Source organism: Pecten maximus, chromosome 19 (genome assembly GCF_902652985.1).
Source record: "Pecten maximus chromosome 19, xPecMax1.1, whole genome shotgun sequence".
Taxonomy (NCBI): Eukaryota; Metazoa; Mollusca; class Bivalvia; order Pectinida; family Pectinidae; genus Pecten; species Pecten maximus.
This window is the reverse complement of record NC_047033.1, coordinates 19066066-19091559: the sequence shown is the minus strand read 5'-3', so window position 1 is coordinate 19091559 and position 25494 is coordinate 19066066. Positions and strand designations below refer to the sequence as shown.

General features: G+C 39.6%; 1 protein-coding gene across 4 annotated transcripts in view; it reads right to left on the bottom strand.

Moving 5' to 3' along the window:
• Positions 1-25494, bottom strand: part of LOC117317332 (oxysterol-binding protein-related protein 3-like) — a 103925-nt gene that overhangs the window by 38172 nt on the left and 40259 nt on the right. For 3 of the 4 annotated variants that reach the window (XM_033872130.1, XM_033872131.1, XM_033872132.1), the window contains 3 exons: positions 14240-14485; positions 5750-5803; positions 1860-1889 (listed from right to left, as the gene is read on the bottom strand). In XM_033872130.1, the coding sequence (XP_033728021.1) occupies positions 1860-1889; positions 5750-5803; positions 14240-14485 (330 nt within the window). The remainder of the gene's footprint in view (positions 1-1859; positions 1890-5749; positions 5804-14239; positions 14486-25494) is intronic. The other variant, XM_033872133.1, reaches the window with a different exon arrangement.

The window sequence follows — 25494 nt, the reverse complement described above, 5'->3', positions numbered from 1 at the left end:
CATGTGTATTATTTGTACATTATTCATTACATTATCAGGTACTACCAGTTAATTTAATGATTACAGAGCTGAATGAAAAACAACTATTGTATCATTTGTACATTGTTTGTTACATTATCAGGTACTACCAATCAATTTAATGATTACAGAGCTGAATGTTTTGATGAAGACTTCCAAAACTTGCAGAATTTATGAACGTTGATCATCATCTATCATCTCAACAGCAGTAAATCTAATTAAACTCCATGCTCTCTTCATACTTGCTAATAACGTAAAAAAACAATCTTTAAACTACAAACTGGAAGATGCTCATTCTTCTAGAATACCAGTAATTGACTTTTGAAAAAATATAAGCAATGAAAAATAGTAGATAATTTATGTCTTAAGATCGATGGTCTGCAGTCTCACTTTTAATGGGGAGACTTAGCAAGTATGTGTCTGAAGTAGAACTGTTGAGGATGAGAGTGAACTGAATTCAAAGATCATGCAATTAAAAGACTTCATCTTAACAGAGACATTTCATAGACTATAGAACAGAGCAGATCTGAATCACAGGTGTGTAGAAAAAAGGATTCAACCAAAACCAACGACTGAATGAATACAATTACAACAACATAAAACAAAAAAAACCTTCAACAACGGTTTTTTTATATTAGGTATAGGTGAGTGGTGCATTTTATCTTCTAGGCTTCAGAAGAGAACCTTGTGTTGATGAATTAAAAAACATATCGACAATCAGCTCTAGGCAACAGTAAGATACACGGACTGGAAACCTGGCTCTAGGTCAGTTGCTTTTTAATTTAAATCTTGATATGTTAAATGAAATTACAAAACTGAATTGAATTCCTCTACAAAGAGAAGTGCAAAGATATTTCAATAACAAATGATTACTGCAGAACGTGAATAAAATACTAACAAACCAATGATCTTACGGACCTGAATTAAAGCGTAACCAAGGTAACAGGTAAGTTTACTGAAAATCATAAACTAGAAAATGTCTGTAACACAGAAATGCCCTTGCTGCCACTTGACACCTCAAAACACAGTTTGGTCAGGATTGCATCAGCAGTTCCTGAGATCTGAGATTAAACATTGCATCGGGAGGGGACGGAAAGAAATGGAACAGGACCTGACGAACATGGGAAACACTAGATGCCCCAACCCCCAACCCCCTTCATTTCATTGCGGGGGCATAAAAATCCTCCAACCAATGGAAAGAAACATGTAGATCTGGTATATTATCATTACAGTGCTATAAGTATTTATACTGGAGAAAGCTTGAAAGAAAAATGGGGACAAAGTATCACCCATGATCAAAGCAATGGATTTATAACAGGGAAGTAAAATTGAATTTTTTAACATTAATGCTACTGAACTGCACTAGGTAGGGGCACGCTTATTACAGGGCAGTGAAATTGTTTTTGGTATTTTTACTGAACTGCACTAGGTAGTGGCTGCTTATTACCCGATATGCGTTTATTGCTGGATAAATACGGTACATAAACCATAATAATAAAACCTGATATAACAATGTATTAATGATTCCCTACAGTCTTCATACTCAGGGTTTCTTCCTTACCAGTACAGATATACATGCATTGTCATTCTTAAGACAATGACCTCAAATTTACCATATTGGAAAAACTTGAAATGATGCCTCACATTTATACCCATCTACCCACTTTTCAAAGACTACATTTTGACCAAATTGATCAGTTTTGTACCATACAGTTAGAAATGTTTGGTGGTGTTGTGTATTAGAGACTAGGTAAAAAGTGGACTTCTAAATGTGTTGTAGTCAGGCTAGCAGAAAACTAAAATTATAGCAGCCATGCAAAACTTTTTTTTCTGATACTTACCGCAGAAACACTTCTGGCTAATTCCCAACTCTATTTAATAGACAATGCACGGTCTGTCACTAACTACTGGCTTTCACACAATCTTAATTACTAATAAATATTCCTACCTATAGATATGTAGAGAGCGAACTTAAAAGGTATATTTTTCAAATAACCTCTACTGACAACAACAAGTAAATCAATAAAACTCCTGGATTATCCCCCCTTAAAGATCACTACAATGATATACAGACAAACACACAGGATTCAGTCAACATAAGTCAAGCTTGCATTAAATGATTTAACAAATAAAATTAAAATAATTGCAATCAAGGAAAAAAATGCATGTTGGTCACTTTACAAAGTCTACTACATGTATGAACTAAAGTGGTAAACAACACACAACCGTGCCATTATATCCATACAATAGTTGTCGGAAGACGACACAGCTTACTGAGTGGGGTTGAAATTCAGAATTAGTTTTTTAAAAGTAGGTCAACGGTCAAGGTCAGCAGGTCTGAAATTGTAGTACTGACAGGAAGGTCTTATGACGAGGAACACACACTTCAAACCGACAGAAAGGTCTTATGATGAGGAACACACGTGTCAAACCAACAGAAAGGTCTTATGACAAGGGACACATGTGTCAAACCGACAAAGGTATTATGACTATGACAAGGAACACACGTGTCAAACCGACAGAAAGGTATTATGACAAGGAACACACGTGTCAAACCGACAGAAAGGTATTATGACAAGGAACACACGTGTCAAACCGACAGAAAGGTCTTATGACGAGGAACACACGTGTCAAACCGACAGAAAGGTCTTATGACAAAGGACACATGTGTCAAACCGACAGAAAGGTCTTATGACAAGGAACACACGAGTCAAACCGACAGAAAGGTCTTATGACGAGGAACACACGTGTCAAACCGACAGAAAGATCTTATGACAAGGAACACACGTGTCAAACCGACAGAAAGGTATTATGACAAGGAACACACGTGTCAAACCGACAGAAAGGTATTATGACAAGGAACACACGTGTCAAACCGACAGAAAGGTCTAATGACGAGGAACACACGTGTCAAACCGACAGAAAGATTTTATATGACGAGGAACAAACGTGTCAAACCGACAGAAAGGTCTAATGACGAGGAACACACAGGTCAAACCGACAGAAAGGTCTTATGACGAGGAACAAACATGTCAAACCGACAGAAAGGTCTTATGACATGGAACACACGTGTCAAACTGACAGAAAGGTCTTATGACAAGGGACACATGTGTCAAACCGACAGAAAGGTCTTCTGACAAGGAACACACGAGTCAAACCGACAGAAAGGTCTTATGACAAGGAACGCACGTGTCAAACCGACAGAAAGGTCTTATGACGAGGAACGCACATGTCAAACCGACAGAAAGGTCTTATGACGAGGAACACACGTGTCAAACCGACAGAAAGGTCTTATGACGAGGAACACACGTGTCAAAACGACAGAAAGGTCTTATGATGAGGAACACACGTGTCAAACCGACAGAAAGGTCTTATGACGAGGAACACACGTGTCAAACTGACAGAAAGGTCTTATGACAAGGAACACACGTCAGACCGACAGAAAGGTCTTATGAAGAGGAACACACGTGTCAAACCGACAGAAAGGTCTTATGACCAGGAACACACATGTCAAACCGACAGAAAGGTCTGATGACGAGGATTGCATTCTTTCAATACATACATCCAGGTAAACCCATTGACTTATCTTCAGCCAATCAGAAGTTTGGGCCCAGAGAAGTGTCTTCAATGGGTGAATTATCTTTGACCTCAATGTGACTTTGACCTTAGGCAAACAAACTTGGAAATGGTACAAGATATCTTCTTGTGCTCCTATATATATATATCCATGCTGAAAAAATTCCAGACAATAAAGCTGACCTTTAACCTTATTTGACCTTCAGTTTAGGGATACAGATCATAAAATGGTATGAATGAAATGAATAACTTACTTTGATTAATATTTACATGAAGAAATATCTAAAAGTATCAAATTTGTTAAAGAATCCTGTATGAAGTTTTGATTAACATAAGGTTTTAGTGAAGTTGTTTATAAGACTTGAAAGATCTGTAGAGTGTGCTGTTCCAAGGATTACTTATACCGCTCTCAATCACCCTATACCCATCCTGATCCTAAATGTACCCCTCCCCATCAACCTATACTCACACCAATCCTAAATATACCCCTCCCCATCCACCTATACCCACACTGATCCTAAATTTACCCCTCCCCATCCACCTATACCCACACTAATCCTAAAAATACCCCTCCCCATCCACCTATACCCACACTGATCCTAACTTTACCCCTCCCCATCCACCTATACCCACACTGATCCTAAATTTACCCCTCCCCATCCACCTATACCCACACTAATCCTGAATGTACCCCTTCCCATCCACCTATACTAATACTGATCCTAACTTTACCCCTCCCCATCCACCTATACCCACACTGATCCTAAATTTACCCCTCCCCATCGACCTATACCCACACTAATCCTGAATGTACCCCTCCCCATCCACCTATACCAATACTGATCCTAAATTTATCCCTCCCCATCAACCAATACTCACACCGATCCTAACTTTACCCCTCCCCATCGACCTATACCCACACTGATCCTAACTTTACCCCTCCCCATCCACTATACCAATAGGATGCCTATATTTTGTTTAATGGAACACTTGTACTGAAAATCCCTGAAAAAATCAGGTGTTTTGTTTACAAAGTCTACATAGAGAAGCATAAAAGTTTGAAGTATCAGGCACCCTAAAACTCACAAAAATAGTTAAAATGAAAACTTCTTCCTTCATACACAGCTGCCCACCATGGACTTCCATTATTACAAACTTTGAAATTGGCATCAAGAAATGTAGGAGCTGTGTTCAACAAGTGGCCCATATAGGCCTTTACGGTCACCTGAATTTTGATATATTTTGGTAGATTTGATTTCTGTGACCTTGAACTTGTTCGCTCCAGCATGCTACAGGCCCAATATCAGGTTTCTAAGTGTGTTCAGGTCCTCCAGAAGTCATTTAAAAGGTTTAAGCATATTTGAGCCTGGTGGCTGTAAATGAAGGTCAATGTCATTCATTTGAACAAGCTTGATAGCCCTTCACCCAAGCATGCAATAGGCCAAATATCAGGTCTCTTTCGCCTTTCAGCCTCTCGGTTATTGAGAAGTCGTTTAAAGATTTTAGCTTATTTGACCCCTGTGACCATGAATGAGGGTCAAGGTCACATTTGAATAATCTAGATAGCCCTTTGACCAGCATGCTATAGACCCAATATCAGTTCTCTAGACCTATTGGTTAAGAAGAAACAGTCATTAAAAGATTTTAGCATACCCTGTGACATTGAATTAGGGTCAAGGTCATTCATTTGAACAACCTTGAAAGCGCTTTGCCTCAGCATGTTATAGGACCAATATCAGGTTTCTAGGCTTCTTGGTTTTTGAGAAGAAGTCGAAAATGTTAACTGGTTACGAATAGATGACGGACAAAGGACATCCGACACATCTGACTGTGACAGACTAAAAATTAGAAAAAAAAAGTTATGGACAGACAGTCTGGGTGCCGATTCCCCATCAGCCATTTTGGTGAGGAGGGGTTAAAGTGAAGAGTTTCTATCCCAAATTTCTTAAGATTCAATAGTGCTCCATAATATGGTTCTGTATCTTATTCAGTACACATGGTACGACCACAATAAAGAAACACATGGATTGTAAATCTATCTGACTGTGGCTGAGGGATGAATTAGGGTATGGTTTGTTTACAGAGGACACACACACCTGACTACGTGGACATCCACACATGCTGATGTTACTACTAGTGTTAGAGTCATACTCACATCCAAGGGGGACTTGGAATACAGGAGGAATCCTTTGTCGAGGTTGAAAAACCGCTGCAAAAAAAAAAAAAACAACGAAACTACAACAATGATTTAGATTAAACATTAATACATTCTTTAAAGCATGTCATTATAGCTGGAAGGAACAGGTTCTGTTATTTCAATTTAATGCCCTAATTTTGCAACATTAATGTATTTGAGGAATATTAATTACTTCAAAAACACAAGAAATGTTAAGTCCATCAACAGAGTGATAAATAATTACCAAAGATATCTAATCAATTGGCAAAGTATAAGTTTGCATCTGGGATGTGATTATAAAGATGGTCGCTGTCATTATTGTTTTATTATAAGGATGGTCGCTGTAATTATTTTTCATTATAAGGATGGTCACTGTCATTATTTTTCATTATAAGGATGGTCACTGTCATTATTTTTCATTATAAGGATGGTCGCTGTAATTATTTTTCATTATAAGGATGGTCACTGTCATTATTTTTCATTATAAGGATGGTCACTGTCATTATTTTTTATTATAAGGATGGTCGCTGTAATTATTTTTCATTATAAGGATGGTCACTGTCATTATTTTTTATTATAAGGATGGTCGCTGTAATTATTTTTCATTATAAAGATGGTCACTGTCATTATTGTTTTATTATAAGGATGGTCACTGTCATTATTGTTTATTATAAGGATGGTCACTGTCATTATTTTTTATTATAAGGATGGTCGCTGTAATGATTTTTCATTATAAGGATAGTCACTGTCATTATTTTTCATTATAAGGATGGCCACTGTCATTATTGTTTCATTATAAGGATGGTCGCTGTAATTATTTTTTATTATAAGGATGGTCGCTGTCATTATTTTTTATAAGGATGGACGCCGTCATTATTTTTCTAAATCGGTCTACATCGGAAACATTCCTGCCTTGATGTATTGTATTTCACTGTGTTCACTCTATAAATAGAAACTATTCTTTAAATAAATTCAGTCTGTGTGACAGTTCCACATGGAAGTTTTTATGTAGTCGACTGCCTGTTAAACCTGTAAAGCTTGTTACAGACAATCACTCTGACGCTCATTTTAATGTTTGGTTCCCGAGTAAATCTTTCCTGATGGAACATTTTAACAGAATACTCCACCTGCCCTTTTTTTTTTTTTATCTCTTTCCAAAATTGATTTACAGAGGATATTATTTATTATTTATTAAGGAGTAAATGGATGTAAGAATTGCTTATAAACTAGGTGATGGACAGACGGAGCGAAGACAAAGGGCGATTTGATCAGCTTTGACCGTCTAATGATGGTGGGTTATAAAGAAAACAACAACAAGAATTACATGTAATTATAAGCCTTAATTGACTGGCCCCTCTAGTAAGATTTGGCAAACTCCAAAATTTATTGAAATTAAAGTATTTTTTCTAAAAACAAACAAAAAATCCTCTCCATTTGATAATGTATATAAGGAACCTGTATAATGGACCTTGGAAATATTGTAGGGATGAGAGAAGCTGAATGTAAACAAGTCTGAAATCCCACTTTGTAGTGTGTTTTCTATGAAGAAATATCAAGATTAAGATTACCGACAACATGCGAAAAAAAGTCTGAAATCAGACATTATCTGAAAATTCTCATGCCTGATATTTATGCATTGCAAAACAAATGCAAAATTTTAATTCTCAAAATTCATCTTAACATGACAATTTTACAACAACAAACTCTTTCTGAAAAGTGAGAAGAAAATTCCTCTGAAATATTATAGAATTCCAATTCAATTTGTAAGTCAATAGGAGAAGCAATAAAGATTTTAAATCAATGTTTAAATATTTGAGATTTATAGCCCAAAATAATACAGCACATAGTTAAAACTCAAGTAGTTCATATAGTGTGTTCACTGTTATGATGTCTATATTACATAAGTCTACAATACACAAGTAATCTGTAGGGTGTGTTGAGATGTCCATACTACAATGTTAGCTGTAGGGTGTGTTGAGATGTCTGTACTTCAATGTAATCTGTAGGGTGTGTTGAGATGTCTGTACTACAATGTAATCTGTAGGGTGTGTTGATATGTTCATACTACAATGTAATCTGTAGGGTGTGTTGAGATGTCTGTACTACAATGTAATCTGTAGGGTGTGTTGAGATGTCCGTACTACAATGTAATCTGTAGGGTGTGTTGAGATGTCCATACTACAATGTAATCTGTAGGGTGTGTTGAGATGTCTATACTACAATGTAATCTGTAGGGTGTGTTGAGATGTCTGTATTACAATGTAATCTGTAGGGTGTGTTGAGATGTCTGTACTACAATGTAATCTGTAGGGTGTGTTGAGATGTCCGTACTACAATGTAATCTGTAGGGTGTGTTGAGATGTCCATACTACAATGTAATCTGTAGGGTGTGTTGAGATGTCCGTACTACAATGTAATCTGTAGGGTGTGTTGAGATGTCTGTACTACAATGTAATCTGTAGGGTGTGTTGATATGTTCATACTACAATGTAATCTGTAGGGTGTGTTGAGATGTCTGTACTACAATGTAATCTGTAGGGTGTGTTGAGATGTCCGTACTACAATGTAATCTGTAGGGTGTGTTGAGATGTCCATACTACAATGTAATCTGTAGGGTGTGTTGAGATGTCTATACTACAATGTAATCTGTAGGGTGTGTTGAGATGTCTGTACTACAATGTAATCTGTAGGGTGTGTTGAGATGTCTGTACTACAATGTAATCTGTAGGGTGTGTTGAGATGTCCGTACTACAATGTAATCTGTAGGGTGTGTTGAGATGTCCATACTACAATGTAATATGTAGGGTGTGTTGAGATGTCTGTACTACAATGTAATATGTAGGGTGTGTTGAGATGTCTGTACTACAATGTAATATGTAGGGTGTGTTGAGATCTCTATACTACAATGTAATCTGTAGGGTGTGTTGATATGTTCATACTACAATGTAATCTGTAGGGTGTGTTGAGATGTCTGTACTACAATGTAATCTGTAGGGTGTGTTGAGATGTCCGTACTACAATGTAATCTGTAGGGTGTGTTGAGATGTCCATACTACAATGTAATCTGTAGGGTGTGTTGAGATGTCTATACTACAATGTAATCTGTAGGGTGTGTTGAGATGTCTGTACTACAATGTAATCTGTAGGGTGTGTTGAGATGTCTGTACTACAATGTAATCTGTAGGGTGTGTTGAGATGTCCGTACTACAATGTAATCTGTAGGGTGTGTTGAGATGTCCATACTACAATGTAATATGTAGTGTGTGTTGAGATGTCTGTACTACAATGTAATATGTAGGGTGTGTTGAGATGTCTGTACTACAATGTAATATGTAGGGTGTGTTGAGATGTCTGTACTACAATGTAATATGTAAGCTGTGGTGAGATGTCCATACTACAATGTAATCTGTAGGGTGTGTTGAGATGTCTGTACTACAATGTAATCTGTAGGGTGTGTTGAGATGTCTATACTACAATGTAATCTGTAGGGTGTGTTGAGATGTCTGTACTACAATGTAATCTGTAGGGTGTGTTGAGATGTCCATACTACAATGTAATCTGTAGAGTGTGTTGAGATGTCTATACTACAATGCAACTGTTTGAAATAACATTGATATTTTTTGATAAATCGAGATAAACACGGGCCCATGGGATTTAACAGTCACCTGAGATTTGAATTATTTCAGTTAATTTAATTGACACTTTTTGGCCCCGCCCATCAGTTAAAGGGTCAGTCAGGGCCAACACGTTTATACCATTAAGCTTTCATCCCATGCTGATAATGTTAACCAAGTTAGAATGAATTCCAATAGAAATCAAACAAATAATTGTCAAAAATGTGATTTCCCTATGTAAACTATAGTAAAATGTACCCCCTCCTCAGGGGCAAACGTGAGACCCCTGGGTCATGAAATTCACAATTTTGGTAAAGCACCTTAAGACCCTTCCATCTAGGAAGAGTGTTTGATTCCACCATATCTGAGAGTAGAGAAGAAGATTTTTGAAGTTTTAGTCAATTTGACCCTTTTTAGCCCTGCCCCTCAGGCGCCTTGGGGGTGGGGACCATATAATTCACAATTTTGGTTCCTGCCAAATTTCATTGAATTTGGTTAAGGGGTTTTGGAGAAGAAGTCGAGAATGTAAATTGTTTACGGACGGACGACGGATGATGGACGACGCACAACGACGGACAAAAGGCGATTAGAATAGGTCACTTGAGACTTTTGTCTCAGGTGACCTAATAAAACTTTAAAGTCCAGATTCCCATGCAGCATCCCTAAATTCCAGAGTCACTGGACCATGAATTCAGGATGATATTCCATAAATGAAGAATGTTGAGATGTCCACTATGTGATCTAACTATATACCCTTTGTTATAGAGTTACACTGAAACTTTTTGAGCAACAGATCTCAATGCAAATCTTTTAAGTAATGAACCGAAAACTTTAAAGTGAAATGTTGTCGACACTGACCGAAACGTAACGCCTTAGTCTCACTTCCTATCTTCGTCAGGTGACACAAAAGCAATGTTTAATTAAATGCAGGCCGTTGTGAGACTGAATGAAGTGTGACAGACGGTAGTTATGCTGTAGTAAATGACACTAATTCCCTGACCAAAGCTGATATAATTAACACTGTTTAAAGAGGATTGTTAATGACTCATTCAATCAGCTTTTTTTTGTTTAAACGTACTGCACCAAAAACACCTTTCTTTCGTAACTGAAAAGGTTAAGAATACCTTAAGTATTCATAAACAAGAGATCCCAGAGGGATCTTGGCGCCCACCATTGAATGATCTTTATAGGTTCCATGTCAGATTGATCTTTTCTCTACTTTTCCCTTCCTCTAAATCTTACTAATCTGTGTAAATTCAGAAACAGCCCTCTAGGACTTTTCAAACAAGGGTAACCTATATATAAAATTTAAGATTTGGCGATAATGGCTGTCTGTTGTTTTCGGATTGGTCCCAAAATGCAACACCAGGGACCAAGGGGAACCTACATATGAAATTTTCAGAAAGATCCCTTCAGTACCTTCTGTAAAATAGCGATAACAAACTTCAATTGTCAAAATACAAGATGGCTGCCTGTCAGGCAGGTTGTTTTCTGACTGGTCTCAAAATCCAATATGCATAACTAGGCACAGAGGGCAACCTACAAATGAAATTTCAGAAAGATCCCTTCAGCAATTTCTGAGAAATAGCGATAACAAACTTCAATTGTCAAAATCCAAGATGGCTGCCTGTCGGCCATGTTGTTTTCCGATTGGTCTCAAAATGCAATATGCATAACTAGGCACCAAGGGGAACCTACATATAAAATTTGAGAAAGATCTCTTCAGTACTTTCTCAGAAATAGCGATAACAATCTTAAATTGTCAAAATCCAAGATGGCTGCCTGTCGGCCATGTTGTCTTCCGATTGGTCTCAAAATGCAATATGCATAAGTAGGCATCAAGGGGAGCCTACATATGAAATTTGAGAAAGATCCCTTCAGTACTTTCTCAGAAATAGCGATAACAAACTTCAATTATCAAAATCCAAGATGGCTGCCTGTCGGCCATGTTGTCTTCCGATTGGTCTCAAAATGCAATATGCATAACTAAGTACCAAGGGGAGCCTACATATGAAATCTGAGAAAGATCCCTTCAGTACTTTCTCAGAAATAGCAATAACAAACTTCAATTATCAAAATACAAGATGGCTGCCTGTCGGCCATGTTGTCTTCCGATTGGTCTCAAAATGCAATATGCATAACTAAGTACCAAGGGGAGCCTACATATGAAATCTGAGAAAGATCCCTTCAGTACTTTTTCAGAAATAGCGATAACAAACTTCAATTATCAAAATCCAAGATGGCTGCCTGTCGGCCATGTTGTTTTCCGATTGGTCTCAAAATGCAATATGCATAACTAGGCACCAAGTGGAACCTACATATGAAATTTGAGAAAGATCCCTTCTGTACTTTCTGAAAAATAGCGATAACAAACTTCTATTATCAAAATCCAAGATGGCTGCCTGTCGGCCATGTTGTTTTCCGATTGGTCTCAAAATGCAATATGCATAACTAGGCACCAAGGGGAGCCTACATATGAAATTTGAGAAAGATCCCTTCAGTACTTTCTCAGAAATAGCGATAACAAACTTCAATTGTCAAAATCCAAGATGGCTGCCTGTCGGCCATGTTGTTTTCCGATTGGTCTCAAAATGCAATATGCATAACTAGGCACCAAGGGGAGCCTACATATGAAATTTGAGAAAGATCCCTTCAGTACTTTCTCAGAAATAGCGATAACAAACTTCAATTGTCAAAATCCAAGATGGCTGCCTGTCGGCCATGTTGTTTTCCGATTGGTCTCAAAATGCAATATGCATAACTAGGCACCAAGGGGAACCCACATATGAAATTTGAGAAAGATCCCTTCAGTACTTTCGGAGGATTAGCGATAACAAGAATTGTTTACGGACGGACGGAGGGACGGACGGACGGACGGACGGACGGAGGGACGGACGACGGACCACGGACGCAGGGCGATTTGAATAGCCCACCATCTGATGATGGTGGGCTAAAAAAGTTCATTCCAAGAAGGAAGTCTGTCATGGTGAAGTTTGATATGGCCTGGCCCCTAAAGGATGGTCTGCCCTTCTTAAATGAATCTAATAGACAAGAAAACTCGATCAATACTGTCTGTAGTGGAATTCAGGAAACAACACAGAAAAATTACGCCCTTAACTAACAACGACATAGCTCAAATCACACTCACGCCTTTATGTCCTCACTAACCCAAGAGTTATAATCCGCATTAACCTTCTTCTTCAGAAGAGTAGGTGGATCATAGCCCCTGAGAATGCTCAGCGATAATAAAATGTCTACTACATCAACAATTCATTCTATAACAATTACTGACATGACTATTTATGACAGAGTTTAGACAAACTCTTCTAGTACCCGCTTCTAAGCCTCCTTAGCAAACATTTACAGAAATACTTACTTTGAACTTTTGTTTAAGAAAAAAAGATATTAAGAAAATATCAAAATACTGATTTGTAAATAAAATCACAATTCTAATTCTAAATTGTTTAATGAGGGTAAGATAGAGATTCATACAGAAACCCTGGAAATGGTAAGGAGTATAAGTCCAGGTGATTCCAGGGCTTTTTTTGGGGCTGACTTGGGGCCAAAATTCGACCACATTCCCCAGGGCAAAATTAGATATTTTTCTCAATCCGACCAATTAAAATTTCCAGTCGAATGATCTATAAAAAAACTATGCCTTTAAAATCCGGATGGTGCCGTCCTGTCTTCGTTTTATTGGTTATTCTGACCTGATAAAGGGAGATAATGCTCTAGAGTCTAAATAAATATAGCGTAGATCCATATATGTGTCTAGTTGTTATTTTTACCATTATGTCAATTTTCACCAATTTACCTGTTGTCGCGGATTTTTTCCCAATCCCAAAGCCATAGGCCCCTTTCCCAAAGTAGTGAAAAAAAAACCCTGGATTCCCGTAATTGTGTTATTGCGCGTCTCAAACCTATGTTCTAGGGGAGAGTGGTTCGCTTTGGTTTATTTTTGTTCAACATCCTATTAACAGCCAGGGTCATTTAAGGACATGCCTAGTTTTGGAGGTGGAGGAAAGCCACTGACCTAGGGTCAGTAACAGACAACTGCCCCATGTAAGTTTTGAACTCGCAACCCAGAGGTGGAGGGCTAGTGATAAAGTGTTGGGACACCTTAACGACTCGGCCACTGCGGGAGAGTGGTCTGAAGATTATACATGAATGCTCACACAACAACAACATGATCTCCTGTAATGGCAACTGAAGATGCCATTACAGGAGATCAACGTTTGCTGAAAGCTGGATTTGGCTGAACACATAATATTTGTTTGTTTTTGTTTAACGTCCTATTAACAGCCAGGGTCATTTAAGGACGTGCCAGGTTTTGGAGGTGGAGGAAAGCCGGAGTACCCGGAGAAAAACCACCGACCTACGATCAGTACCTGGCAACTGCCCCACGTAGGTTTCGAACTCACAATCCAGAGGTGCCTCTTTGTTAAGCATTGAGATTGTAATATGTAATGTGTTATATTATGTCCATGTTTGTACCATTGTGTATGTTACTGTTTTGGGAGATGACTTATATAGGGTTTGCCTGCTGTCCAATCCTATTGTCCTTGTGTCAATAAAATGTTTTGAAATTGAAATTGAAATTGAACCCAGAGGTGGAGGGCTAGTGTTAAAGTGTCGGGACGCCTTAACCACTCGGCCACCTCAGCCCCCTCAACACATAACACTGCAGTGTCTAAAATGGTTATAGACAATAAGACTATCAATTCAATGAAACATTAAACTGGCTTTTTTGTAAAGTTATTGTCCTATAATTCACAAGGATTGCAGACTAATTATATAACATGTTTTAAAGAACAAATGTAGACAAAACAAATTAAAACAGTGAAACCTTATTTACCTTGTGCCAGCCCTTCATCGGCCACCGCCGCCGTTTTAACATGAAGCCCTGGTACTTTTCCGGTTTTTCTTCGCACCTGTGACCATCCCGTAAACCCTCCACGATCTCCCAATCGTGTCGTTGTTTACGTCGTTTGCGACCTTTGGCAGGTGTCGACTTGTTGGACGACTGCGTTTTTTCCAGATCCTTTTTGGAACTTGTTTCCATTTGGGAGTTGGCCAGTGATATTTCATCGTCACTATTATCCTACAAGATAAGAAACGTATTTTAGGTAGGCATCACGGTATAATTTTTTACATTTATCTTATGGTCGACACAACATTAACAGTAGGCCGAAACACTTTTCTGTACCCTGTTTTTGTCCCAGAGGGACTCACGTTTGGTTTATATTTACTCCCTGTTAGTTGTACCACACAAATATATCATAATTCAGATTGTAAAGTCACTGTACAAAAATGATAAACTATACATAATGTTGATTCGTTTTGTTACAGAATAATTTTTAGCTTTGATTTTATTTAAATTTCACTTTATTTTAAATTACAAGGTACATAATCATTATATGGAAGTATGGTGGTCAACAGATAGGATGCAGGGCTACGTGCCTGAAGGGTCACTAGTTTGAGACCCCACACGGGTGCTGTAATATATGACGAATGGCTACACGAATGAAGGGTACCTAGTTTGAGTCCCCGCACGGGTGCTGTAATATAGGACAAGGGGCTACATGACTGAAGGGTCACTAGTTTGAGTCCCCACACGGGTGCTGTAATATATGACGAATGGCTACATGAATGAAGGGTACCTAGTTTGAGTCCCCGCACGGGTGCTGTAATATAGGACGAGGGGCTATGTGACTGTGGTAGATCGGTATATTGTGGTATATCGGTATATCAATACTGTGGTATATTATTACATTGTGGTATATTGTGGTTTATTTTTTACATTGTAGTATATCGGTATATAAATATTGTGGCATATTGGTAAATTGTGGTATATCCGTATATAGTGGTATATAAATATTGTGGCATATTGGTAAATTGTGGTATATCCGTATATAGTGGTATATCAATATTGTGGTATATTGGTAAATTGTGGTATATCGGTATATAGTGGTATATCAATATTGTGGTATATTGGTAAATTGTGGTATATCGGTATATAGTGGTATATCAATATTGTGGTATATTGGGACATTGAGCTTGTCTACATTGTACATTACTGCATAAAACATTGCCTGCTTTTGTTGTTGATAAGGAACATTACTAAAATAAATACAATGAATCTAATTGTTAATTACTTCTCCATTTGCTTCCATCCAAGTCCTGTTATTCCGTGAATGGCACCACAAAATGTCCTCTACATTTTGACATTAAACTCACCTCAATCACAAAAGTACCTTAAATTTTGTCAATTTCATATGAAATTTTATGAAACAAGTCTTTTGAAGTTTTTATTTTTGTGAGCCTGGGCGAGCAAAATTAACATTTTGAGATGTCAGTTATAAGATTATGAATCATACAGCAGAGAAAGAGTCCAGTTGGCTTAGAAGGTGAATCACATGACAGGAGCTGGAAGCCATTCACAAACGTGCCACCTTTAGGATGTTCCAGGTTAGGGGTCAAAGGCCCCATGAGAGGTGGATCTGGCTGACACTGTGTGGATCAGTAATTCAGTTAATATGTTGGTTAACTTGTGAAGTTTAATGTCTCTAGTTGTGGTATTTAAGTTTGTTTGATTTTTGTTTAACGTCCTATTAACAGCCAGGGTCATTTAAGGACGTGCCAGGTTTTGGAGGTGGAGGAAAGCCGGAGTACCCGGAGAAAAACCACCGGCCTACGGTCAGTACCTGCCAACTGCCCCACGTAGGTTTCGAACTCGCAACCCAGTGGTGGAGGGCTAGTGTTAAAGTGTTGGGACACCTTAACCACTCGGCCACCGCGGCCCCCTTGGTATTTAAGTAATATCCACGAAAGTTTGTCCCACAAAACTAAACAGTTTCATTGAAGCCATGAAATAAAGTATATCCACAAATATCCCATTTTCAATGAAATAAAGTATCAACAATATATCATTTTCATTGAAATAAAGTATCCACAAATATATCATTTTCAACAGTATATTGTTATATAATTATTAATAACAAAGTCAAATAAAAAAAAACAAATAGTGACTTCAATTATCACATTCAATCCTCATAAAACAGCCTTAGAAATATCCCAGTACAAATACTTGCATGGTCACACATTTGTAATCATTAAAGCTTTGCAAACCCATCAATTAGAAGGCATGTTGTAATAAAACTAAGCCATAAAACCATTCTCTGTCACACTGTCACTCCTAGAGGATGAGATCAACAGACATAGCCCATAACACCACTTCTCTCGAGTTATGTAGATTATTGATTTAAAAGTCATGGATGAGAATCCTCCATTCCTGTCGAATGTTTGTAAAATGACATTAAGTCATGTGACATTAAGTGTCATTATATCAAATGGACCTTGTGTTACATAAGGAACTACTCTTGGTGACATTTAAAATCAGTGTGTTTAATTCTTTGTTGAATTTATCACATTTTAAGGTAGAGTCACATTGTAGTAGCTGGTGGCTACCTCACTCAGGACAACATTCAGGGGGTTCATCAAAAAGGCTTCGTCCAACAAATATATATATAAATCTGATAGACTATGCATGCTGTATGAAGCCTCTGTGTGTCCTCTCAAGTACTCACTTTTATCAACCAATATTAAGTCCCCTTCAGGTCCCTGATGTCAAAGCCTCATTGTTTTAACAATTAACACCAACTCACAAATCACTAACTGTTGAACCAAACTGATGGATTATGATTACTCAACTGTTTCCTCCATGACACTTAATATTTTAAACTAATCATCTAAAATTAAAAACGACAATTAACTGTCTCTGGTCCATGAAAACCTTCTTGGATATTTCATTCTAACGGACTTCAGGTGGCAATACATTTACTAAACAGAAAACCTGCTGTCAAAATAAACCAAAATTCAGTGCATTCATGGCACAATGTTAAAGAATATAATTGCTGTACCAAGGATACTTCGGGATATTATGTTACAGATGAACTTCAGGGTATTTCAAGATTTTCTGTTTTAGATAAAGTACATGCCTAGCAGTGGTGTCATTGTTAGACCAGATTTGAACTACGATATCAATTTTGAACAAATTACTGTAAGTGTGACATGTATCACATAGTCTGTTTGTGGTTTATTTTGTTATTAACAGCCAGGGTCATTTAAGGACGTGCCAGGTTTTGGAGGTGGATGAAAGCTGGAGTACCCGGAGAAAAACCACCGAACTACAGTCAGTTCCTGTGGGCAACTGCCCCACATGGGTTTCGAACTCACAACCCAGAGGTTGGGGGGGGGGGGGGGGGGGGGGGGGGGGGGGGGGGCTAGTGATAAAGTGTCCGGACACCTTAACCACTCGGCCACACAGCCCCTCACAATGTTCCATAGTCAATTATATAGCTGCATCAAGGAAGATGTAATCTTTGAAAGCAAAAGACAAATTGTTTTGAGTTTCAAATTCGACCTTAAGACAGTGACCTTGACACAGTTAACCTGAGTTAAGGAAATACTCTCGGCTGACACCCTTAGCATTGGTATTAACGCAAAGCTCATGTAAACTTACACAATCAAGGAAAATACAAAATATCAAATATTTTCATGAGGGAAAAATTGAGTGAAGATATGCAAGGCCCCATCTTCACATTTTTACTCGGGTATCTGTAATGCTGAATAAATAAAACTAATGGCATAATGTTTACTGCTCAGCATTGAGCAGAACACCATACTCAAGTAGATCCCTATCTGGTTGTGTTGGGAAGTGCCATGGCTGGCATTTTATAGGAGTTACTTATTATTGATTATAACAATTTGTTTTCATAACGTGAAAATCAATATCATTTTATTGTTGTGCTGTGTTTAAAAGCTGATTTTTATTATCTGTTACATTTCACACATTTAAGGATCAATTAATTTAAATACAATTTGAGTATTGATAGAGGAAGTTTTTTTTGTTTCTATATAATATTTATAACATGATTCACTGAAAGAGGTAGTTTTCTTTGTAGTCTATATATAACATGATTCACTAATAGAGATAATTTTCTTTGTAGTCTATATATAACATGATTCACTAATAGAGATAGTTTTCTTTGTAGTCTATATATAACATGATTCACAGAAAGAGGTAGTTTTCTTTGTAGTCTATATATAACATGATTCACTGACAGAGGTAGTTTTTTTGTAGTCTTACGTAATTTTTTCTTTGAAGTCTATATATATAAAACACAATGAGTACTGATGGGGGGGGGGGGGGGGGGGGGGGGTAGCCACTAACTACTACAGTAGACCAGACCTCAAAATGACCCTGGCTCAGGTCATAGAGTGATACACCCAACAAACAAACAAATACTTACTGTCAGGGGTCAATTAAGGATTTGGGGAATACTACACATAATAGCCATTATGAAATTTAGGGGAAATGAAGGGCTGCAGTGTCTTGAATTATTCTTTAAACTTTAACATTTTACAGCTATTCTTTGATATAATTTTTACATATTTCATCAAATTTTGGGGAATTTCCCCTGATTTTGAGAACTTTCATCTGTTTTATGGGATTTTTTCTTGATGGGGGATTTGCTTTTATTCAAAGGGGAAAACTCCATCACCGGGAAAAATACTATGTAATTTCGGAAGTAAAATTGGTCTAAATTAATCTCTGACTGTACATCATGTTTGCTGCAGTAGTATGTCAACCTGATCAGAACAGGAAGTAATAATAATCAACACAAACAAACAACATCCAACAAAGTCTGAATAATGGATTAATATTGATGTAAGAATTCCTACATGGGTGTCGACAGATAGCTATAATGTCTATCAATGATAATCGTCCCATTACCTGGTTTATACAGAAAATAAACCAGATGTTACATTAATCCTGAGAAATCTACTACAAATCATTACCAGTCAATATATCCCACACTCACTCGACACCACATAACCCAGTGAGAGAGTTAATCAACAAATAATGAATATCACACGATATTATCTATCAGCTGTACGCCTAGAGTCTCTGTTACTGCAAACAAGGATGCATCCTCCTCCGATAAAAGTCATTGTCAGTCTTAATATAGACATCCTCCGATAAAAGTCATTGTCAGTCTTACTATAGACATCCTCCGATAAAAGTCATTGTCAGTCTTAATATAGACATCCTCCGATAAAAGTCATTGTCAGTCTTGCTATAGACATCCTCCGATAAAAGTCAGTCAGTCTTAATATAGACATCCTCCGATAAAAGTCATTGTCAGTCTTACTATAGACATCCTCCGATAAAAGTCATTGTCAGTCTTAATATAGACATCCTCCGATAAAAGTCATTGTCAGTCTTACTATAGACATCCTCCGATAAAAGTCATTGTCAGTCTTAATATAGACATCCTCCGATAAAAGTCATTGTCAGTCTTACTATAGACATCCTCCGATAAAAGTCATTGTCAGTCTTAATATAGACATCCTCCGATAAAAGTCATTGTCAGTCTTACTATAGACATCCTCCGATAAAAGTCATTGTCAGTCTTAATATAGACATCCTCCGATAAAAGTCATTGTCAGTCTTACTATAGACATCCTCCGATAAAAGTCATTGTCAGTCTTAATATAGACATCCTCCGATAAAAGTCATTGTCAGTCTTACTATAGACATCCTCCGATAAAAGTCATTGTCAGTCTTAATATAGACATTTATTTTGTTTCTTGGTGAAGCATTCCAAAAAAACATGCGATTTAATACTGTTAGAAGATATTCCTGCCAAAAAGAAAAAGCCTTAATCAAGAGAATTTTCTGTCTAACTTCTAAAACAACACATAATCTCGATTTATCACATAATTGCCTTATAGTCTGTCATCCAATGAGTTTGCTCGTGTAATATATACCCTCGAGCATTTTTCAGAAATCGATTGTGATGTCATAATATTGACAGTAATGGGACATCATGAATGGCCATCTCCGTTTGAATAAGTCTTCGTATTTTGACTTTAAAGCCTGTCAAAACATAGGTTTTCTGAGTTATGTGACAAAAAGTATCTTAAAATTGGTTTCATTTCATATTACATTTTATGAAACTCGTCTCAAAGTCTTCATTTTTACCCAGCTGAAGGCTTGAAAAACTAGAACTGTTGTCCAGGGGCCAAATCATAACACTTAACGAGTTTTGTTGAAATCCCCTAAGCAGTTTAGGACGAGTAGCCAGTACATTGTTGTTTCTGCAGATGGACGGACAGATTGACAACCTGATTCCAGTAACAACCCCCCCCCCCCCCCCCCCCCCCCCCCTTAAACTGCAAGGGGGTTGGGGGTTGGGGGGTATAAAAACTAAAAACTTCTAAGACTCGTTTCATAAAATCTCATATGAAATGAAAACAGATCCTATACATACTAGTATACAGATAGAAATCAGGATTGCCCAACGTACTGGTGTTTATAAACAACCAAACAATATGCTACAGTTTAATAAATGCTATCTATTAACTGTATGTATGTGGCCTACACAACATTGTGCAGATGTATCTATATAAAATAACAGAAATAAAAACACAGAAAAATATATACAGACATGATAATTTATACACACAAAGTTTGGCCTTGGGGGCTATATCACACTGCATATATATAACTATGGAAATCCCACGGATTACTGACATTATCCCATCAGGAGTGAACTGTCGCCCCTTGTCCCAGGATTACTGCCAATATTATCCCACCAGAAGCGAAATGGTCACTCCTGGTCCCAACGGCTGGATGAGATTTCCCATTATCAATACGTACCCCATGAGAGGATATTTCTGACAATCCTGGATCCAGATATACTGAGTACCTCATATACCTGGATCCCATGAGAGGATATCGGGTCATGAAATTCCTGGGTCCGCATGATATCTATTGTTCTGTATATAGATCCCATGAGAGGATGTTTCCTGAATCCTGGATTGGACCATAAGCCCTGTTTATTTCAATAATAGCTCACCACCATATAAATAATAGCGTATCGCCTCCGGCAGCCCATAATTTGCATAACAAAAAAGAAAATAAATATCCCGTGAGAGGACCCTTAATGCCCGATACGAACGCACCGCGCATGACCCAAAACCTCACTTCCGCTTATGGCAGCCATCATCCCAGAAGGATCTTGACTACAGCTCGTTTTCCCAGGGTTTTTTGTTGCATTTCATTAGTTTTTCTTTTGCTTTGCATTCGTAATCTTGTTATTCTCATCTTTGTTGACAGGGTTTTCATTTTAGTTTGAACTGTCAGTCCGTTTTTGTGTCGTATTTCGTCTTTTGTTTCGAGTGGTTACTTCACACGTGGACTGTCTCGCTACGGTACCGCGGTCTAGTAGACCACTTCGGTGTCTATTTTTCTCGCTTTATTTGCTACCGTTTGCTTTTGTCAACTCAGTTGTTTTATTTCCTTTTCATTCTGTACTTTTCTGTACTTATTTCCAGTTTACGGGACGTTTTTCCGTAATTTTATCGGTGGATTTTTCTTTCGTTTTTTGGCTGGATTTTCTCGTTTGCTGGAAGCTGCCTGCCTAGCAGAATGCGAGGTAAGAGACTTACTTCGGGTCCAAAAACTCGGTCAGGAGACTGCGGTCATGTCATCCTCGATGGGGATGACCATGACACCTGTTCTACCTGCCGAGGCTGCTCCCGGGACAACATGTGTTCCGTCTGTTTGACATGGTCAAACACTTTGTGGGACAGGGTGTTGTCCCATCAGTCTGTCGCCCGTAATAAGGGTGCTAAGTCTGGGGCAGACAGTAAACGTCAACCTAAAGTCCAGTGTGGTGCTGTTGTTAGCCTCCCACCTGGCAGTGAGGCATTTTTACCCCCTGAAGGGGAAGTAATTTTGTCTCACAGTGGTAGGCACTCTTTGGCTACAGAGGAGCCTATTCACACACATATTTCTGAGGCGGTAGGGCCTTTGGGTTCTATCGGTCATCAGAAGGGCACTCACCCGGGAATCTCCTTGGAGGTCGAAGGGAGCGAGTGTCCAGGTACCATCTCCATCAGCGGAATGGTTACCGAACAGGCCAGTCATGCGACCCGGGCCCCATTGAGGGGTGCCGGCGTACCCACTGACAGTAGGTCGGCTGGTACTGCCAGTTTTTACGGTGGTTCTGGAGAGGCTGCACTAGGAGCTGGGAGTGTCTCTGTTTCACTCCCAGGCATTGGTTTACCGTATTTTGAGTCTGGTTTGGGTTCCGGGGTAATAAACCCTTCGGTTCCTAGGTCTGCCTTGCCTCTATCTGGTCCTCCTCCAGTTAGAGCTCCTGGCTCAGTGGGGTTTATGGGAGCTCCAGGGCACCCCCCACCTTATCCCTACCCTCATTCTGCAACCGGGTTAGGTGGTAGTTTGCAGTCTCCTGGCAATTTTGGCCATTTTCAGCCATATTGGCCAGGCAGGTCTCCAGTAGGGGGCAATTCATTTCCTGGTCCTGCGGGTGTCGGAATGTTGCCTTCTCCCCAGTATTCTGGCTTCGGCCAACACTGGGGCCCCTCCCAGTCTATGGGATTTCCATACCCTGGGTTTGGTCAAACCTTTCCAGGTTACAATGGTCAACCTTGGGTTTCCTCAGCTGTCTATAATCAGTCAGGTGTTGAGTTGGGTCCCCCCCTTCTCGCTCACGCCTTGTTAAGTCTAAAAGGGTTCACCGTCCCTCGAAGACATTGGCTGAGACTCCCAGGTCATCGCTTCCCAGCAGGGTTAAGCGTAAAGTCATCTTCTCTCATCTTAGTGCTGGCCTTTCTTCTGCTTCTAAGTGTAGGAGAATGGAGGCTCCAGACCAGACTGTGTCTCGGTCAACCTCCAGTTTTGGCCAGTCTCCTCAAACTGATCTTCAGGAGACTGAGGATATGGATTTTGAGGAGTCCGAGACTGAGGATGTTGGTCAGCTGACTTTGCCTGATGATGGGGACACTCTGTCGTTGGATGCTGGGTCTGATGTGGATGCCGAAACTCGCTCATGGCTCCCATCAGTACCTACCGAGGGGTCAGATCATGAGTCTTTTCACTCTGAGGCTGATAACCCCGACTCAGATTTAGGTCTGGCTGCATCTCAGGCAGAGAGGAATCTTGATTCCTTTCGTAGCCTTCCTTTGGAGGTTGCTTCCCTTTTGGGAGTTGAGTTTTGTCCCCCTCCCTCTGCTTCTAGCCTCCCAGAAAGGACTTCAACTTTAAGTGCCTTTCTTCCCTCGGAGCCAGAAGCTAAGGCATCAGGTAGGTCTTTGGCTGAAGGGACTATGGTCTCTTCAGCATTGGCCCAAATTGAAAAGGTTCTGCAGGCCAAAGATTCTTCTAATAGGAAGCAGGATCTTTCTGGTTTGCTTCTGGGGGTTAGCGATATCGAGGGGTTTAGTCCTTCTCGATATTCTGTGCACAATTCCTCAGTTGAACCTACTCCAGCTAAGGTGGATCTTATCTTAGACCATCGCTGGCCTGGGAGATCAAATGATATTGTTCATTTATCTCCTAAGGAGCATAGTCGCATGGAAAGACTGCTTCGTCTTGCCATTCATGTGCTGGCTTATGCAGATTCTTTTTCCTCTGCTTTGTTCGTAGCATCTTCTCATTCTGAGGAGAGCCTACCTAACAAGACTAAGCTTCTGGCTGAACTCAGCAAGGCCATGAACCGGGCCCACATGGATGGAACCGCGCTCATTTTGGCAGTTCTTGCTGATTTTGTTTTGGCCCGCCGTGCAGCAGTTCTGAAGCCCAGACTAGCTGTAGGTGAGCCATTCATTTCCGATCTCATGACTGCTCCCTTGTCTGGCTCAGAAATGTTTGGAGGTATTCTCACCTCTGTCATGGACCGAGTCAACAATGACAAGGCGGCTTCAGCTAGGCTTGAAAAGCTTAGGGCTAAGCCTAAACCTGGCCGGGTGCAGCGTCCAGGTAAGCCTAAGAAGGGTGCTCAGACAACTCAGTCTCAGACTCAGACTCCTGTAGCTTCGGCTGTTCGAGGTGGGCACTCTTCTCGGGGTCGGGGCAGTCAGAGTCACAGAGGGGGAAGGGGTTCCTGACTCTTGCAGTCCCTCGGTTCCTCATTGTCACTTGTCCTCTCCATTAGACGATCCATGGTCAGGTCTCCAGCTTCCAAAGCCAGATCTTCCCGTTGGGGGTCGTCTATCCTACTTCCTTCCAGAATGGAAGGAGCTCACCAAGGACAAGTGGGCAATTTCGGTGGTTTCCGAGGGTCTAGGTATTTCTCTTATGAAGGATCCTCTTCTGTCTGTGGACCCTATCTTCTTTCCTCCACCAGGCGATGTAGAGATCGAAGGCTCAGGCCCTCTTAGACGAGGTCAATTCCTTGATAGCCAAGGGTGCTGTGGAGAAGCTTCCAAGGTCACTCTGGACTCCAGGCTTTTACTCCCGGATGTTTCTTGTTAAGAAGAAGTCCGGGGCCTGGCGTCCGATTATAGACCTCAGCGCATTCAACAAGCATGTAGTCTCGCCACACTTCAAAATGGAGACACCGCGAAGTATTTTGACTTCGGTAGCTCCAGGTATGTGGGCGACCTCAATCGACCTCAAGGACGCTTATTTCCATATACCGATAAAGAAATCGGCCAGGAAATTCCTGAGATTCACTTCTCAAGGCAGAGTGTTCCAGTTCAAGGCCTTCGGTCTGACCACCGCCCCTTTGGTGTTTACCAAGCTACTTCAGGTGGTTGTGGGCTATTTACACAGTCGCGGAGTAGATATCCATATTTATTTCGACGACTTCCCTGATGCTGCATTTAGACCCAGTCTCTCTGCGTTGCAGCACCAGGTCGGTCTTGACAACTCTTCTTCGCCTAGGTTTTATCCCTTCTCGGGAGAAATCCGAGGTTCTTCCCTCCCAGGACTTCATTTTTTGGTTTCCAGCTCTTCTGGATTTGCTGGTAGATCTCCCCTTGGCCATTCCGTCCAGGTGGAATCTCCTCAGCCAGCCCAAGTCCAGACAGTTTCATCCCAATCTGGAACACCTACACCTTCACGCGTGGAGGCTATTTCGGTCTGTCTCTTGCAGGCAGGCTTTTCTGCAGAAGTTACCGATGGCATCACAAGATCTATTCGATCTTCCTCATCTGCCATCTATGAGTCCAGATGGTCAGTCTTCTGCAGTTGGTGTATCAGTAGGAAGATTGATCCACTCGGTGCCTCTATTCAGT